At 43.8% G+C, this 19,523-nt stretch overlaps 1 protein-coding gene across 1 annotated transcript in view; it reads right to left on the bottom strand.

The window, feature by feature from the left end:
- Nucleotides 1-19,523, bottom strand: part of FBXW8 (F-box and WD repeat domain containing 8) — a 52,927-nt gene that overhangs the window by 16,261 nt on the left and 17,143 nt on the right. The window contains exons 5-7 of the mRNA XM_009995683.1: nt 11,675-11,832; nt 3,152-3,348; nt 1,634-1,843 (exon numbers count right to left, since the gene is read on the bottom strand). Of these exons, the coding sequence (XP_009993985.1) occupies nt 1,634-1,843; nt 3,152-3,348; nt 11,675-11,832 (565 nt within the window). The remainder of the gene's footprint in view (nt 1-1,633; nt 1,844-3,151; nt 3,349-11,674; nt 11,833-19,523) is intronic.

The raw sequence follows: 19,523 nt of genomic DNA, 5'->3' as shown, positions 1-19,523 counted from the left end.
AAAAGCTCTCCTGAAGACAGATTGTCAACTTGTGACCAGGGGTAATCAGCCAATGCAAAGTCCCTTCACGTCTGCGCGAGGCGAATCGTTATCATAATAGACGTTGAGTAATTAATTTCCGGCGTGATGTCAGCTGGTGGGGCAGTGCCAAGTGAGTCCTTGTCAAACACCTCCCAGCTGTCTGGACGAGGTGAGTCCCATCTCCCTGATTAGGATGTGCTGCTTAATACAATCTGCCAGCAAATGCCAAATACTTCAGAGCTAAATCAGGAATTATGTCCAGCTTTACCGAGTGACACTCAGGGGCCTAAGTCTATTTCTCTGCTCCTTTACGAGGCACAAAGGTGATCACTGATGTGATGCCCTGGATGAGGCAATTTTACCTCCTAACCTCCCACCTCTGCAGGGAAAAGAATTGGATTAGGACAGCAAAGGAATTAATAAAGGCAGCGTGGCCTCGCAGCATCTCTCAACCCTAGAGGTATTTATGGTGGCCTCAGTGTTCCCCCAGTGAACGTGAATTTTAAGGGTAAATTAGATGCAGCTGGACACACTTATTCCTAACACAGAGGCAGTCCTAAATGCAGCTCTCCTGCTCTAGCTGCTTGCCAAAGAAAACACTGCATTTGTACACTGCAGACCACAGCTCCTTTCATCTGGCTGCTCACGTCCTGCTTCTTTCTCCACCTGCCTGAAGCACTCTCCTTCCCTCTCTGCTGACAGCCCATCAAATGCCTCAAGTATAATCACAAAAAATGGACTTACACAATGGGAAAGTTAGGCAAGATGAAGGAAAGGGAGAGAAGCTCTTCTCAAGGCATCTAGGTATGGGTCTTTCCACAGCCCTGGAGCGGGGCTGTGTCCAGGCTGCTGCCACCACCTTCCTGAGGTCTCCATGAAGATTCTGAGACCATCCAAGATACAATTATTTATGCTATCTATTTGGGTCTGTAAGCCCAGAATTGCCCCTCCTGCAATCAGAGAAGCTAGAGAAGAGCTGCATCAGAAGCACACCTCAGTCATGAGACTTCAGCAGAATAACAAAACCAGTCTGGTTCTGATCCACCCTGCCACTGCTGATAAAAGCAGCAGACTGTGTCACAGAGACCTTCAAACCTATGACTAGCATTTAACTTAAATTTACATTTAACCTTAATACAACACTCACACCATCCTCACCAAATCAGAAGTAACTCAGTTCAAACCCTAAGGCTGATGAAAAAAGAAGCATCCTCCTCAGGCTGCACATCTGCATGTCCAGGGCTTGACACATCAGGAAGCTTAAGGCATGTTTTGCCTTTTGGGGCAGAGTTGTTTATTGGAGGTTTCAGTTTTGGGGGGGTTTTTTGGAGAGGAGTTCCCCCTAGAGGGCAATAGATGCAGGACACAGGTGAATCAGCTGGGACTCGTGGAGACTGCAAAGTATTTGCAGTGATCCCAGGCAGCTGAGCACCAATCCCTCACTCCAGCCCACTGGAAGAACACGAGTAAGAAGCACCAGAGGCTGCATTAAAATGTCTTCCCTGTGCTGTCAAAAGCTGAATAGCAGGAAAGGGAATAGTCAGTAGTATGAACTCATTTTTCCTCTGGTGATTATAAAGGTATAAAAATCTTATTAAAAATATTGAAATACCTGGTTGGGCTCATTCAATAACCAGCCAAAGGTTTTGACTCCAAAGGCTGCTTCGTGAGCAGACACATCAAGACATGTGACAGGCTGACCATAGACAGAATGGAGGACTTTGCCAGGATCTTCTGCTTTCAGGAGATAGACAATGTCTTCTGCAGCTGCTACTGTCACTGGGCTCCCCATAACATCTGGAACCAGATTAAGGAAGTTGACCTAAAAAGAGCAGACTTTTAATTTTTGTTACAGCCCAAAATTCTTTTACACTCCTAGTGCCACAAGCTAAACCCGAAAAAACTACTGATGTGTGGTTATCAGCTGTCTTGAATCACCCCAATTAGGAATTAATTTCAGACAAAGACCAAGTATCAATTTTATTTCTGCTAGTTTAGCTCCCACAGTGAAATTTAGCTCAGTGTCTTTAGATTTTTAATGGGCTCATTCTAATCAGAACACACTACAACACAACACACCAAAATGTCACATCAAAGAAAGAAGCAAGACTTTGCAGACTTGTTCAGATGAAAGACAGAAAACCATCAGGTTAAAGCATCCAAAGCAAATATCATGGTTAGAATTTGAATATAGTGCTCAAGAAGAGGCACCACATTCACACAACTAACATGGAATAGTTGATGCTTACCCTGAAATCACATCTATACACCCTAAATCAACAGAAAAGACTATAGAAGAGCCCAAGTAGCAGCTCCTCTGTCTTCTGTCACCAGGCCAGAATGAGATTGCTCTTCCCATTTTAGCAAATAGTTTTTTTAAAAAAAATACATCTGAAAAATCTCACCACAAGAAGCATTTAAACTCCTCAAGAACTCAGCTAATTTGCTAAGCCAGCCTTAGAGTGGGGTGTCCTGAGGGTCTGTCACATGTGGCCAACTGACCTTCATACCCATGAGCTTCCTGCAACAGGAGAGAAGCTGCAAGACTCCATTTCTTCCTAAGCACTTCCTTCCCCTTGCAAAAAAAAGTTGATATTCTGAGACATAATAAAACTTCAGAGAACGGGACAGCTTTTCCTTTTCAACTGAAATAGTCTCAGAACTTCAGTGACAGAAGGTGCAACCTAAAGGAGCTGCACAACTAGTTACAGCTTCACAAGTGATACTATTAGCTCTTCTGCAATATCCTGCCTCAGAATTAATCAGACCATGCAGATCTGGAATGAGACCTTGAGTTTTAGCTCCAATTCTACGTGAGGAAACTGATTTACAAAATGAGCCAACTTAGTTTGATGTTGACAAAAACCTAATTACAAACAGCCAACCTCCTGCACCATATGGACTTCTACTCATTTTCACTTGTAGCTTAAGGCAGCATTTCACCCTTGCTCCTCAGGGATGAAAGACTTGTCCATTCTCCTGCTTCAAAACCACAGCCTCTAGCTGATAAAGCTGTTGTTTAGTCCAGGCAACACTCTTGTAAGATTTTATAAGATCCCTCTTAACCACACCACTAATAATTAGTGGATCAGGAGCTGCTGGAATGAAGCTGAGCAGCCTGGAGACTCACCAATTTCTGGATTTCAAATGTTCCTGTAGTTTGCCAGAATCCTCTGTCATCAGGGCTTTCCACCTTGACCTCGAAGCCAGACGCCGTTGCTACCATCGCGCCCTCGGAAGCAAGAGCCAAGGCCTGGATCCTCTGGTTGTGCTGGTAATGATGGATTGGCTCCCTCCCAAACATCAGGCTCCACACACTGATGGATCCTGGATACACACAAAAAATAAACATCATGCTTTACCTGAGAATTGAACAGACTTTAGAAGATCATTTCAAGTCGTACGCTCATAATCATCCTAAGGGAAAAGGTGAATATACAGAAAAGAGACTGTAGGGCAGGACACTGCTCAGCTCAGGTTGACAACATTGAGCTGTGAATGCTGCTTCTGGGGGAAGGAAAAAAAGAAGTAGAAATCATCTTTCTGAATGTCTATTACACTTCAGAGGGATTAAAGTAAAAAAGGAAAAATAAAATGTCAGTGTGGGTTTAGATTAATGGCTACATCGGAGATGCTTTGTTGCCAAAGTATGACATTTTTGGGGGACTTTTTATTGCATGTAGCAATAGGATAAGGGGGAATGGCTCTAAACTGGAAGAGGGGAGATTTGGGTTGGATATTAAGAAGGAACTCTTCCCTGTGAGGGTGGTGTCTATGTAATTTCTAATTACTGTAAGTAACATTGTTATCTACCTTGAAGAACACGGCTTGAATTGTCTCACTTTTCCACATCTAGAGAAGTTCAGACTTAAAAACACACCTAAACTTTAATTCTCTTATATACTCTCCCTCAGTTGAAACCAGAAACAGTGAGGAAGAACCCACTAGATGATCTTTAAGGTCCTTTCAAACCCAGTCCAGTTACAATTCTACGATAACAGCTTCAGAAGAAACACCCCAAAATCATGTGCTCTGGCATTAGATGCTTATTGTTGTCTACGTAATTTCTAATTACTTTAAGTAACATTGTTATCTACCTTGAAGAAGACGGCTTGAATTGTCTCACTTTTCCACATGTAGAGAAGTTCAGACTTAAACACACACCTAAACTTTAATTCTCGTATATACCCTCCCTCAGTTGAAACCAAAAACAGTGAGGAAGAACCCAAATTTAAGTCACTCTCTGCACACAGGAAAGTTTTGCAGTCATGAATCTGAAGCTCTGCACAGACCCCAGTCAAACCAGGGATTTTAACACTATTCTTAACAGTTTACAACAAGCAGCAAAGCTCCTAATCCTGATGCCCTGGAAAAAGAGAAAATGCAAGAGAGTTGAATGCTTTTTGAAAGCTAAAGACAACAAACCCCGAAGAACCCAGGAGTATGAGTCAAAAGATGATATATTTCCATTTTTTCCCCAACAAAGATCACCAATACTCTGTTTAAAAGCACAGCACATTAAAGCAATAATCTGAATAAAATCAACCTGAAGCAATCAGGAGTGCATGACAGAAGGGCCAGACAGAATTGGAGACTTCTGGGCCACCTCTGCACTGAATTAACAGAGCAGCAATCTTCAGGCAAGACTGACAGGGCTGGAGAAGCCTTCCTTCCACTTGAGCATGGCCATTAATGATGAAATGATTGATGATGGCTGTTCCTTCAAAAGGAGACATAAAAGCTCTGACAGGCAGCTGTGGATGGGCACCAATGCCAGTCTGCAAACACTCCTCCCATCTCCCAGAGGAGGTGAAGCAAGAGTGTGGTAATGAAACTGCACATAGTGAAATGGTATCTAAATGAGTTTAAATTGATTTATGTTTGCTTTTGTAAAGATTATTTGGTATCTGGAAAGTGCTACCAATGTGAAATAATGCAGATAATCCTTAAGATCCCAGTCTAATGGCACTCCCACTGAATATTTATATTCCTCGCCATGGGAATGAGTACCATAATGGGGACCATTTTTGTTTTATTAGGGATGCATATTTAAATTAATCTGCTATTTGCCTAAACAATTAGCTGCCTCTGTTTGTTTACACAAAGCCAAAACTGCAATTAGGCTTCCATCAAAAAGATAAGTCCCGACTAAAACTGTCCCGATGGAGTCGTAAGGGCTCAGAGCAGAACTTCCCAAAATTACTTCTTAGCATAATGGTAATTATGTTAATTGCTTGAAAGGTAAATAACTGCTGAACTGGTTTTGAAAAACAGAATGCTAGCTCCCATCACACACACTTAGGCTTAACACAAGTTAACAAATACAAATGGGCAGCACAGGCTCCAATTCCCTCCTCTGCCCCCCACGAGGGCTGAGCACTTTGTGCCTTCACAGAGTCCTCAAACAAAGGGAATGGGTGAAGTCTCATCCCCAGGACAGCTGATTTCATCAAGCAAACAAACATCACTGACAGAAGATTGTAGAGATATCAGAACACCTATGTTAGAACTGGACTTTTTAATCAGATGATGGATATTGCTGCCAAGCTCCCCCAGGAATATTTTCTTTTTACCCAGGACATTTATCCCAATTAAAAACCACTTTTGCAAAGGGGAAGAAGGAAGCTGATTTGTTTTCAGTGAAGTCTTTCGTTTGCACACCTTTGTAATGAGCATTTTGTTGGTTTTAACAGAGTGGATTAAACTATGAAAGTTCTGCAAAATAACAAAAAAGATTCAAGTCAAAGAACCCTCTTCTGACCACGTGAACTAACTGGGAAGCCCAGAGTTCTCTCTAAATTTGGGCAACAAAGCCACTGTTATTATTAGTGCATCTCAAACAGCACACAGAGAAGAGAGCACAAATGGCTCATGCAATAGAACAATCAGGTTGAGACTGGTGTTTTATTTTTTTTACAAAATGTTCAATAGCAAAAGCTATTCAAAATGCCTAAAAAAAAAATGTATCAGGCAAATACAGGGTGCACAGCAAGTGATGCATAAGATGGTGTGAAAACATCCCTGACAATATTAAAAAAAAAAGCCAAGTGACTTGTAAGGTCACCAGTGAACACCTGATTAATGAAGGAACACAATCTCAGGTGTAAAAGGGAGAGCTGCCAAGGAATGCAAAGAGCAAGAGAAACACCATTTTCTTTCATGAGGATGAACAACTAGTTGCTTGTAAAAGGACACTTAGTCCCTCTTGCTTCTGTCCTGCTCCAAAAGAGTGCACAATTCTGTATCTACACCTTCCAGCACCTGTTGCTTGCTACCAGTCAGAAGCTTCAACCACCCCATGCAAGGACCTTTTGTGGAAATTCACTGGTCAGAACAGGAAAACATGATCAAGTTTCATAGAGAAAAAGAAAGCACATTTATTTATCAATACTGTAATAGAGAAAACACTGTATTTATCAATACAAAAGCTCCTACTAGGTGTAAAAGGGCTAGGCAGAATATTCTGTATCCCACTGCAGAAAAAGCAAAATGTATTTATTAGTGTGCAAGCCCCTGCAACAGTCCATCATGTTTGTGTAAGAGCAAAAAATAAAAGCCACCATAAGTTCAAGTTATCAGTATGGCAACATAAAAAAAAATGAGGCCTAAGATTTACCAGGTGCAGATGAGATCACTACTTCCCAGTCTATCTTCCTGCCTCCAGCAGTGACCAGTGTTTCATTTCCAAAGCAGCACCTTTGCTAAGGTGAAGCTGAGGTTGCAAGCATAGAGTATCTTTTTTTTTTCTTTTTTAATTAATACTGTAATCTTAAAAGTGTTAGAAAGTCATTAAATCAAAATGACAAGCAGTATTTCCACAGCGTGCTGAAATCTGCACCACGACTGTGATTATTCCAATTGAACTCTAACAATAAGTCCTCAAATGGTTTCAGACTTCCCAGCTTCCTTATATTCCATCCTGGCTCAAGGAAATGAGTGAAGTGCAAGAAGCTGATGAAGATGGTATAATAGCTAGTGCTTGACATGACAATCACTCTACCAGGCTTCTTGTTTTATCACTCTGGCCCAGATTGTACAAAGAATTCAGGTTTGTAACTTCTATACCCAAATACATTGTGGAAACACGACAAAATTGCAATTTATTGCAATTCTCTCTAGATTATGAGGTATTTGGATAAATTTAACTATGAGTCTGTGGTGCCTGACACAGTGTGCTCCAATTTTAGTTATCCTCAGCCAGTCTGACACATCTCTTGCTGTACCAAAGGTGGGTGGCTGGAAGCTGGTCTCTGTTAACACAGCCTCTCTCTGCAGCTGGCAGCACAGGTACCATCCTGCACAAGAAGAGGGGTTTTTTGTTTTACATCTTTTCATACAGGTTTCTCTCTGGTAAAAAAAGCAACACTTTTACCATGGGAAAAAAAGAAGTATCTCTCTTACTATAAAATACTCTAATCCTGTAACAGGGAAAGGCAGCATAAACACAGAGGCAAAAATAATGGTAAATCCTATTTATAACTATTATACTGGTTGTATACATCATCTCTATGACTTTTCTCCTGTTTGTGGGTCACAATCTTGCCATTTCTAGCTTGATTTAAAGAAAATAAAATACTTTCTCACCTTTTGAAAACACTTCTTACATGTATATTTCTTCTCCAAGCTGGGAATATTTACTTATTTCCTTACCCTTTTCAGACAAGATCATACTTGTATGAAGTACAAACAGTAGATGGAATAAGCAGGTGGGAATAAGAAGCAGCCTGAAGTCTCAAAGCTTCTAATTTTGTATTTCAAGCTTCTCCCAAATGCATTTCTAGTTGGAGGGGTCACCAACACACACCTAGCTTGACCTACTAGATGCTTAGTGTTTATTAACTAAAATTTTACATCTTTTTTTTTTCACTGTAAGGCTGTTTCTTAGCTTTCAGGAGCTTCCACTTACCTTACTGACCAGAACCAGACTAGACCTCAGCCCTAAGACTGGTGCCTTCCCATTACCACAACAGCTTCCACCAAATGGTACCAGGTTTTGTCTCCCCCACTCTTCTCAGACATTCCCAGATGACACCACCCTTGTACAGTCCCTCAGAAAAGGCACAGAGGAGAAAGCCTGTATTTTGTTCCCAGCTTGGGGACTCAAGAGACAGATCTCTGAGCACCATGTGAAATCACTCACCATTTACCCAAGCCCAGCTCTGCAGCCACAGCCACCTGTACACACCTGATGGGAACAAACCTACTTCCACCTGCTACATGCAGATTTCTCCACAAACTTCTTTTAGCTCAGCCTGTTTTCCTGTTCCTGTCACCTTACAGCATGTCCCTGTGCCTCAGGGGAAGGCACCAAACACGTTGCTGCATACCTGTCTTTGCAAAGGGGGTACAGAAGGGATAATACCCACAAGCAGCTTTAAGGGCATAAGAACAGACAAGACAGCAGATTTCCAGACCCTGAAAGTACTGCTGCCAAAATTCCCTTCCTGGAGCCTGCCACCAAGTGAGAGCACTTTTGACCCCTGCAGAAACCACCTTCCTCTGCTCCAAGTTGCTACTCCACAACCTGTAAAGTCCCACCAACTCCTTTCCAAGGGGTCTCAAAGGATGACCACGGGTGGCAGCACTTCCCTCCATCCCTACCCCAGTATCAAACATGGCATGTAAAAAACCCCCCAACACAACCAAGTATGTTCTCTTGTTGCCACACGTTGTTTTCAAGTCACACTAGGAGACTCCAAAGGATGGGGGGGGAGAGTGATGGCTAAAGTAGACTGCTGTTTCCCAAAAGCTGTGGCTCTCAGCCAAAGTCAGGCAAGCATGGAGCAGATGGAGTCCTGGCAAGGCCACTACTGTCCCTGCATTAGCAGCATCTGCTCATTACCCAGAACCCTCGCCTGCTTTATCTAATGCTCCAGGAAAAGCATTTTGATTTGATTCATTTCAGTTCGGTAACGTGCAACACAATTAGTGGTAAAATCAAACTGGAGGGCTGCCAGTGCTGACAATAGGAAACAAGGCAGAAGAAATATGAGGCCAGTGGGTTGGAATTCAAAAATCACAACTGTGGCTCGAGTTGCCAAGTCCCGTTGCCCCAGGTGTACATACAGTGCCCCTGCTGAGCACTGGCACGGGCAGAGGGAACTTCATTTTCTCCCCACACATTTTTTCTCTCATTTACCTCTCCTTGCAGCTTGCACCTCCCAGGCTGCCACCATCGGGAGCACTCACCACCAGCCACAGTGCCATTCTTCTTCAGTGCCATCACGGAGTCACAATTCACCCTGGGTGCAGGCATCCCCAGTCAGACCAATCTTTCTCCTTGCTATATTTCATTTGCCTTGGGAAGGGTTTGCTAGTACCAAAGCAGCCACCAGAGCTGCAAGGCAGGCAGGCAGGATCTGCCTGTTAGCTCTTCCATGTGATCAGATGCCAAGGACATCGCTGCATGAGCTCTGTTGAACTGGGAGAAACTGATGTTATCCCAACAAGTCTGCTAGCCAGGGATTCGACAGGGAAGTCTAGACTCTTTGCCTGACAGCACCACCTCCAACACAAGCAGATGGTTTCTCTGTGTTACTCAAACTTACAAACAAAGAGAAAAGGGAGCTGGAAAAGTACAACAAAGAACAACCAAACACAAAGTCTCCCTCCTCAAGTTTAAAATAATTCTCTCCAACAAACTGTAAATACAGGCTTTCAGATTCCAGTTAGTCAACGTTTATAAAATCAGTCTTTTTAATGCCCTTTTCACACAGAAACTCATCTATTCCGACCAGGCTTCTCAAAGCAGAGTTAACTGCCATCTCACAGAGCCCATTAAAATTTCTCCCCAAAAGAATAAAAGCTGCTGAGCTTCATGCAAACTTGCTCAGTCCCAGCACACACAGGCCTGACAACAAGGGATATGACAGAAAAAAAAACCCCTAGACAAATTATTAGATTAGTCTGTGGGAGACTAGAAAACAAACAAAAGACCCTCTGCTAGCCATTGTTTGGCATGCTGGACAAAAAGCCAACACTTAGAACTATTACTGTGTTATAATTTCCTGTGACTCCAGTAAATAGTGTTAATGAGCATTCTGTAATACCACACTTGCTGTATTCAGAAAATGTTGCTTATCAGCAATTTTTAGCCACAGAAAACCATTTCTAGCATGATCCATGCCAGAAAAACAGCTAAAGATGTTGCTCATCTCAAAACAGTTGTTTACACATATAAAACACTTAATTTGCTTCTAAAATAAAATATATGGATTAGAGATTGTGGTTGGATTATCCATCCTTGAGTTTGTTTTCACATGCACAAATGCCAGGATCAAAGATAATCTATGTACAAACCTCCCATGCTTTAAAAATACTCTTTATTCATACCCGAGGAGAGGTTTTTAAGTGTCAAATCATCCATATTAAAGAAAGATGACAGGAGTGGAGTTCTGCCTTAGCAACTCAGCCTCAGATCCCAATTGGCTTGCAACTTCCAAACCTGACTTTTTAAACTGCTGTTCCCACGTCCCGCAGACGTAGGGCTGGTCTCTGGCTCTTGTTGCCCATGATATAAACATCTAAGTATATTTAAAACAATGCATATAACCACGATTTTACAAGGTTTTCATTAAATATTAGGTCACAGGTTTTACATCTCTATATCAAAGCATATAATAACCCACCACTGCAAACCAATACTTCAGTTAAAATGTGCATCCAGACCCAATGCCAAGATCAGGAGAGGACACAGATTAATCAGACATGCAAGCTTACCAGTATTCCCATAACAAAGCCTCACAGCACCCCGAGGGAGTTTTGGGCAGAGGAGAAGGCTGCTAGAAGAATATTTAATATTTTTACAGCAAAACAAGTTATTTGCTTAAGATAGTTTGGCTGGACTCAAGCCTGGCACTCAGGCATTGTGCAGTAGTTCCAGTAGGAATTAAACATCAGGTTTAATGGGTGCCATGTTCCAGTGCCTCCTAATGCATTTAGGGTTATTGGCCAACTTGCTCACATAAAAGCAAGAGTGTGTGTGTGTGTGTTTGCACAGGATTACAGACACAAAAAGCTGAGCACAGCTGCTTCGTTTTTGTAAAGCCCTTGGTTGGTTTGTTGGGTTTTTTTTTTTTCCTCTCTTTTTAAATAGGGAGGAGAGTTGCGGTTACTTACCATCCTCATAAGCTGCTACAGCCAGAGAGCTGTTTATCCTCACAAAGGAGACATGTGGCTGAGGTCCAGCATCACCAGGACCGTGCACTGGTTCCAGGATGGGGGCTGTGTAGTCCCAGGTGCGAGTGTCCCACAGCCTCACTTCTCCTGATGTGTATCTGAAAAAGCCGAGGGAGTTTTGGGCAGAGGAGAAGGCTGCTAGAAGAATATTTAATATTTTTATAGCAAAACAAGTTATTTGCTTAAGATAGTTTGGCTGGACTCAAGCCTGGCACTCAGGCATTGTGCAGTAGTTCCAGTAGGAATTAAACATCAGGTTTAATGGGTGCCATGTTCCAGTGCCTCCTAATGCATTTAGGGTTATTGGCCAACTTGCTCACATAAAAGCAAGAGTGTGTGTGTGTGTGTTTGCACAGGATTACAGACACAAAAAGCTGAGCACAGCTGCTTCGTTTTTGTAAAGCCCTTGGTTGGTTTGTTGGGTTTTTTTTTTTTCCTCTCTTTTTAAATAGGGAGGAGAGTTGCGGTTACTTACCATCCTCATAAGCTGCTACAGCCAGAGAGCTGTTTATCCTCACAAAGGAGACATGTGGCTGAGGTCCAGCATCACCAGGACCGTGCACTGGTTCCAGGATGGGGGCTGTGTAGTCCCAGGTGCGAGTGTCCCACAGCCTCACTTCTCCTGATGTGTATCTGAAAAAGAAGACTACTGTTTACCCCAAACATCTGACAAGGAAAAGAAAGGATGAAACAAAAATGATCTTAAAAACCCAACACTGCTTACAGCTCCTAAACGGATTCTCCTCCTGTTGACACACTCTGGGTACAAGCTTTGCTCATTTCCTTCCCATTTACTGAAGTAGCATCATGTCTGCTAAGACAGGCAGGAAAACTAGTTACAAGAACAACACAACTGAACTACCAGTTACCAACTATGAATATAGTTGTGTGCAAGGTCCAAGTGCAAGGTCCTGGGTTGGGACAATCCCACACACAAACACAGGTTGGGTGGAGAATGGATGGAGAGCAGCCCTAAGGAGAAGGACTTGGGGGTGTTGGGTGAGGAGAAGCTCAACAGGAGCCCAGAAACCACCTGTGTCCTGGGCTGCATCCCCAGCAGTGTGACTAGGGAGGGGATTGTCCCCTCTACTCTGCTCTGGGGAGACCCAACCTGGAGAACTGTGTCCAGTTCTGGAGCCCCACCTCCAAGAAGGACACGGAGATCTTGGAGCAAGTCCAGATGAAGGCCAGACAGGCTGGGAGAGTTGGCGTGTTCAGCTTGGAGAAGACAAGGCTCCAGGGAAACCTTAGAGCACCTTCCAGTGCCTGAAGGGGCTCCAGGAAAGCTGGGGAGGGATTTGGGACAAGGGCAGGGAGGGGTGGGATGAGGGGGAATGGATTAAAACTAGAAGAGGGAGATTGAGGTTGGACATGAGGAGGAAATTCTTTGCTGTGAGGGTGGTGAGAGCCTGGCCCAGGTTGCCCAGGGAAGCTGTGGCTGCCCCATCCCTGGCAGTGTTGAAGGGCAGGTTGGATGGGGCTTGGAGCAACCTGGGCTGGTGGGAGGTGGGTGAGGACTGGATGATCCTTAAGGTCCCCTCCAATCCAAACCATTCTGTGCTTCTATGATTTTAGTTTTACAATTAGAATGCAAGGAGACCAGGGCTCAAGGAAAAAAGTTTATCAGCAATGAGGATAAATTACAAGATGGCAAAACTTCAAACTGCTTCTTTTTGGTCTTGAAAAATTTGTGATTGTGCCAAGAAAGGGCTGTTTCATCAGAGGATTTATGTACAAACACACAAGCACTCTTATGCACTCACCCACTCATCCAACCAACTGCTCTTTCTAGAAAGAAACTTCTTAGTGCCTCATTAATGGATCAGATTTGCCTACGTGTCCAATACTAATTAATACAATTTGGTGTTTTCTTTAGAATTAAAAGCAGTGCTGCTTTCTTTGCAGGAAGCTCTCACTGATACATCAGAACTACAGTTTAACATAAATCCATAGTTTTTGCCAACAAAAAAAGAAAAAGCAGACCTCAGCTCCTGGGATAACACTGGATGTATCTGAATGATCTGCCACACAACACACTACTGAAGAAAAAAAATCACTACAGGCAAAGCAGAGGACAAGGTCCCTCTATGACTGGTCAAAGAACACAGTCCAAAAGTCATTTGAAAAAGTTCAATAGTATTTAAGTTAAATTTTGACAGAATTGTGACACTGTCAGACAGTCTCAGATGTCTGCCTTTGCCATACCCAGAACTTGGATTCTGTTGGAAAATGAAGGGTGCTTCCTGCTCTGCTAGATTTGTTGTTAGATCCTGACTTTGGGGGAGGGGAGGAAATATTTCAAAAGAATGATTCTGATAAGCCTCCAAGGTCTGGTTAGAAATCTGGCTGTCCCATGTATATGAGGAAAACAGGAAAATAACTGTTTACAAAGGAAGTGAAGGAAGGTGCTTAATAAAGGTTTAAAAGATGTTGGACTTTGACTCAGGTTACCCAGGTCTTTGGGGAGTGTCACACAACTGGGCTACAGGTTCTCTGGAGCAGATTATTACCAACATCTCTGAGTGCAAATGCTCTACTTTACACAACTAATTAAAGTGCCTGAGGGGGTGGTAAAATCTTTCAAGCAAAAAGGGATGCACATTAATTCTCCACACTGAGTCAAGGAGAGAAGAGAACTGTGCCCTTGTCACCTGGCTTCTCCTTCAGTGCTTGACATGTTAAGTCAGAAAAAAATGAGAGAATAGGGTAGGGCAGAACTTCTTCCTTTTCCTTCTGCAAACGAGGCCCAAATCCCTCTGTGACTCTTGCTTTCATTTCTTGCCCCATCCCTGGAATTGTTCAAGGCCAGGTTAGATGGGGCTTGGAGCAACCTGGTCTGGTGGGAGCTGTCTCTGCTCATGCAGGGGGGCTGGATTTGGATGATCTTTAAGGTCCCTCCAACCCAACCCGTTCTATGATTCTTTGAAATTCCAGTGTGTTTGTCTGTTAAATGCACAACTGTCTCTGCTTGGCAGGCTCTGCAGCAGACCACCCTGCAGCCTCCTCACCATCACCCCCTTCCACTTCAGGGATGGACAGGTACAGGCTGAAGAGCTTTCTCTTCTATACCATGAAGCTGTGCTGCTCTCCCAACACTAGCAAGGACCTTTTGAACACAAGAGCTCCCTACATGTACCCTAGAGAAAAGGAGGCTGAGGGTGGACCTCATCAGTGCTGATCAATATCTACAGGGGGTGTCAGGAGGATCAGGCCAGACTCTTCTCAGAGGTATCCAGTGACAGGACAAGGGGCAATGGGCACAAGATGGAGCACATGAGGTTCAAGTTAAACATAAGGAAAAACAACTTTCCTGTGAGGATAACAGTGCCCTGGGACAGGCTGCCCAGAGAAGGTGTAGGATCTCCTGCTCTGCAGACATTCAAAACCCATCTGGACTTGTTCCTGTAGGATCTACTGCAGATGACCCTGCTCTAGCAGGGGGCTGGACTAGATGATTTCTAGAGGTCCCTTCCAACCCTGACAACATTATGTGCTGGGAAAACCCTGTAAGCATCCACCAAACCCTACTGCATTTGTGTCTGTCCAGAAATCCCACCAGTGCACTGCAAGATAGGACAACATCAGGAAGAAGAGGGAGGAGGGCAGAAAGGCATCACTGCCCCCATTCCTCCCCTACTCTTCCTACCTCCATTTCTCCCTCAGGAACCCCACTCAGATCCTTCACAAAGCAGCACAACAGCATCTCAGTCCCATGGGGGACTTAGGTTTCCAGCATGGTCATCTCTCCAAGTCCTGTTACAAGACCATGCTGGAAACGTAAGTCCTTTAGGATTTGGAGAGATGCTGCACAAGACCATGCTGGAAATCTGAGTGGAGGTCCAGGGTTGGGCAGGGAACCAGCATGGAGATACGGGAGATATAAACCATCTCCTCAGCTGACAACACACTCTGTTGGCCATCACCACCACATGCCCACTTCCAGCATACACTGGGACTGTACCAGAACTGAACTGGAAGAATTTCAAACACAGATGAAGCCAATACAGAACTGAAACTCGTAATGGTTCAACTCCCTGCTTTAAATGCTGTTGTAAAGAGCAACACACTTTCAATTTGTAACCACAACAAAAGGCTTTTAAACTATTAAAAGCATTGCCTTGCTATAAAAAAAATAAAAAGACTGCTTTACTGCAGATAATTGGCAAATCTGCCATATCAATAGAGATGGCTGAAGAGAAGAACATGCTGCACTGTACAGAACCTATTTCTAGATAACTCCAGTGTTTCTATTCATCTCCTACCACAACAACCTTTATAGCTCACCATGAAAATCTGTTTGGATCACCAGCTCCTGAATGAAAAGAACCTAAGATTTAAATCTTGTGCCCTAGAACAGGGACAGTTCTTCCAAATTCATTTAGTTCCTGATTCTTCTATGGAGATGGTTATGAAAAACCCACATGGCTTTCTGCTGAAGTGAAAAATCCTCAAAGAACAAACCCTTTCTTTGCAGCCCAGAAAGCCAACTATACTCTGGGCTTCTCCAAGAACAGCGTGGTCAGTAGGTCAGGGGAGGGGATTCTGCCCCTCTACTTGGCTCTCGTGAGACCACATCTGGAGTATTTTCTGCAGCTCTGGAGCCCCCAACACAAAAAGGACATGGAGCTCTTGGAGCAAGTCCAGAGGAGGCCACAAGGATGAACAGAGGGCTGGAGAAGCTCTGCTCTGGAGACACGCTGGGAGAGTTGGCGTGTTCAGCCTGGAGAAGAGAAGGCTCCAGGGAGACCTTAGAGCAGCTTCCAGTGCCTGAAGGGGCTCCAGAAAAGCTGGGGAGGGGCTTGGGACAAGGGCAGGGAGGGATGGGATGAGGGGGAATGGATTAAAACTGGAAGAGGGGAGATTGAGGTTGGACATGAGGAGGAAATTCTTTGCTGTGAGGGTGGTGAGAGCCTGGCCCAGGTTGCCCAGGGAAGCTGTGGCTGCCCCATCCCTGGCAGTGTTGAAGGACAGGTTGGATGGGGCTTGGAGCAGCCTGGGCTGGTGGGAGGTGTCCCTGCCCATGCAGGGGGTAGGATCTAGATGATCTTTAAGGTCCCTTCCAACCCAAACCATGCTAGGACTCTGTGATTCTATGACCTAATGTAAGTCACTTGAGCAAAAAAAAACCCACAAAACCCAAATACAAAACCAGAAACAACCTCAAACCCCACAAACTCTGAATATTCAAGCTTATAGAAAAAAAAAAGCCAATAAAAGCAAACATTAGAGACCACACCTCATTCACTTGATTTGGAAAGGTTTTTTAAAGTCTTGCTTTCCCAAGCACAACAAGGAGGAACTGAGACTGTTGCTTTCAAGCCCATGTTTCCTCCTTCCCTGATGCCTTCCAAGGTTTTCCACCCAGGCAGTGCCCAGATCCAGCTCTGGGGCTGAATGTTCCTCTCCCTGCATACCAGACACAGCCACACTTCTCTCAGGGTTCAACACCCTCCTCCCAAGCCTTTCAGCCCTTTTGATGGACTTAAAATTCACTTTGCTTTCGTTCTGCTGCACATCTCTGTATATAGACATGGAAAGTAGCAGCAGGAAAAAAGAATTACATTTTTCTAACTGTACTTCTCTTTGACAAGCCAGTTCTGTAATTCTGGGCAGGCATGTAAACATCTGTAAAAATCAGCCTGCAAATTCAGCTGAAGCTTTACAGATATGCAACTTGCTGAAGTGGAGCAATGAACATGGTGTAGAGAAGCTGAGAAAATTAAATTCATATGGTATCTACAAACACACTATAACAAAGATATGTTCTGTAATAAAAATATCTACTTGCTAATCGAAAGCATTTCAACTACTTTTTACTGAAAGTAAAGTAATAATGAGATGAACAGTTTCCTGGTGCCCTTTCACATGAGTGAGAGCAGAACAGCGAGGGAGAAGGAGCTGAGGGTTAGAAGCTGCTGATGTCCCAGGATGGCTGGGAAGCAGGTGGTGGAGTGCAGAGCACAGGGGGGAGGAAGCAGAGCTGGAGGCTGGGCAGTGCTCTAATGAAGTGGGGCTGAAGAGGCAGATGATTTCATAAGGAGAAAAACATCAGGAAACTGGTCAAAACACAGCATCTCATCTGAAAAAGCTCAACTGTGTTGGATGGCAATAGCCAGAACAAATTTGGGGAAAAGGAGGGGGAGGCTGATCTCTCTCCAGAGCCCCAGATGTCTTTATCGTTGCCTAATGACAATTATACTCAACCAATTAAGACACTGCTATCACAGTTGCATTGTTAGTAAGCCTTTGGCCCTGAGTGTTGATGGCTGTCTAATTAGTGTTTGTGCAAAGTACAACTGCAACTAATATATAAACTGACAAATACACAAAAGAAAAACTGTTAACAGGAACATTTTCAAAACAGTCGAGACTCTGCTCATCCGGCCCATGGCAGCAGCAAAGACAAACTGCTTTCCTTCATGCCTTGCTTACTGCTGGCACTGCAGAACTGCACTTCAAACAAGCAGGTCAACTTGACTGTTGCTGGCTTTCTGTCCAAACAGGAGGCTGGTGTCAGTCCATTTTGTCAGCTGCCTCAAGCACAACACTCCAGGGCAAGTCTTACTACACCCAAATCGGTCTGAACACCCAAGACTTCAGAAATCAGGTGACATTTTCTGTATTCTCTCTGAAGAATTTGTAGCAAGAAAAAGGAGAAAAAAAACCAAAAACATAACACCTTTTGTTTCACAGTCAGGTTTGATTTCCAGAAGGCAAAGCCTGTTCAGTTTCCAGATACCTGTGGTGATCAACAAAACAAAAAACCCCAACAACTTTGTTTCAGGCAGCCAGTCACCATCTGTTAATACTCAGAAGGTCTGATTATCAAGTCCTTACAGCATCAGTGCATTTTATTGAAGTCAGTAGGAATTTTGCTCAAGTAACAATCTCTAGCTATAGCTCTGTTTAAGTAGATGCTTGTTGATAAGCAAGGAAAATAATGAGTATTTTGCATTGTCTTGCTGCAATGAGCATCTTTCATCCCTATTCCACCAAAAGCAACTAATCAGTCCTTCATGTGATTAATTAAGGTATCTAGTCAGTGATCCTCTCGGTAGGCTTAAGAATGACGTCCAATTAAACATGCAAACCCAAGCCCAAACACCTTTGTGAGTTGGTTCAAACTGTTCCTAAAGCTTCATCTTCTCTACAAGGCTCAAGACAGTGGTAATTCATGATGTTCCATGTCAAAAGACCTCTTCAAAACACTGCAAGTTGGAGGGTACCTCAGTCAGAACACACAACACTGGAATTATTAAATGGATTCAATTAACTTCTTTATAGTCAGTGTTAAGACTCACAGCTCTTCTGTGAAGTGAGGGATAATGATGGATTGCTTAGATACTTACCACAGTGTTAGACACCTCACAGAGTGATGCTGGATGGAAGAGGTAAAAGTTCCTACTCCTTTCTGCCTTCACATTTAGTTATTTGGGGAGACTGATTTTGTCACTACTTCCATAACTGGCAGGTAGCTTGGCTAAGGAATCCCTTGAGGGAAGGATTTCAGAAAACCAGTCTAGCAGCAGCAAATGATGGAGCAGAGAGCTACTTCGTGTGGCACAGAGGGTATAAACACAACACTGTGACCAAAAACTAAAGTACAAATGGAACAGAGAAGATAAAAGCTTCTGCTAATACATAGCAGGGCAGAAAGCTACACTATAAAATACAAGAAAAAAACAGATGGGGGTAAATCAAACCCAACATCTGAAACAATCATAATGCTGACAGAACACTATGAAGTGGAAAAGTAATGTCCCTGATTGCATCCAAACATTATTTCGGGTTGCTTGCTATATGACAGCAGCAAAGGAGAAAGTTACTAAGCAGTACCAAAACTGATCTGGAAACATTGTGAAGACTTAACAGAGTTGATAGGTGGAAAGAGTTGATTCTCCCCCTCTACTCTGCTCTCATGAGACCCCATGTGGAGAACTGTGTCCAGTTCTGGAGCCCTCAACAAAAGGAGTACATGGAGCTCATGGAGAGAGTCCAGAGGAGGCCACAAGGATGATCAGAGGGCTGGAGCAGCTCTACTCTGGAGACAGGCTGGGAGAGTTGGGGTGTTCAGCTTGGAGAAGAGAAGGCTCCAGGGAAACCTGAGAGCACCTTCCAGTGCCTGAAGGGGCTCCAGGAAAGCTGGGGAGGGATTTGGGACAAGGGCAGGGAGGGGTGGGATGAGGGGGAATGGATTAAAACTGGAAGAGGGGAGATTGAGGCCGGACATGAGGAGGAAATTCTTTGCTGTGAGGATGGTGAGAGCCTGGCCCAGGTTGCCCAGAGAAGCTGTGGCTGCCCCATCCCTGGCAGTGTTGAAGGGC

The sequence above is a fragment of the Chaetura pelagica genome, unplaced genomic scaffold, assembly GCF_000747805.2.
Source record: "Chaetura pelagica isolate M959 unplaced genomic scaffold, ChaPel_1.0 scaffold254, whole genome shotgun sequence".
NCBI lineage: Eukaryota > Metazoa > Chordata > Aves > Apodiformes > Apodidae > Chaetura > Chaetura pelagica.
The sequence above is the reverse complement of the archived record's forward strand: the minus strand, read 5'-3'. Positions and strand labels throughout refer to the sequence as shown.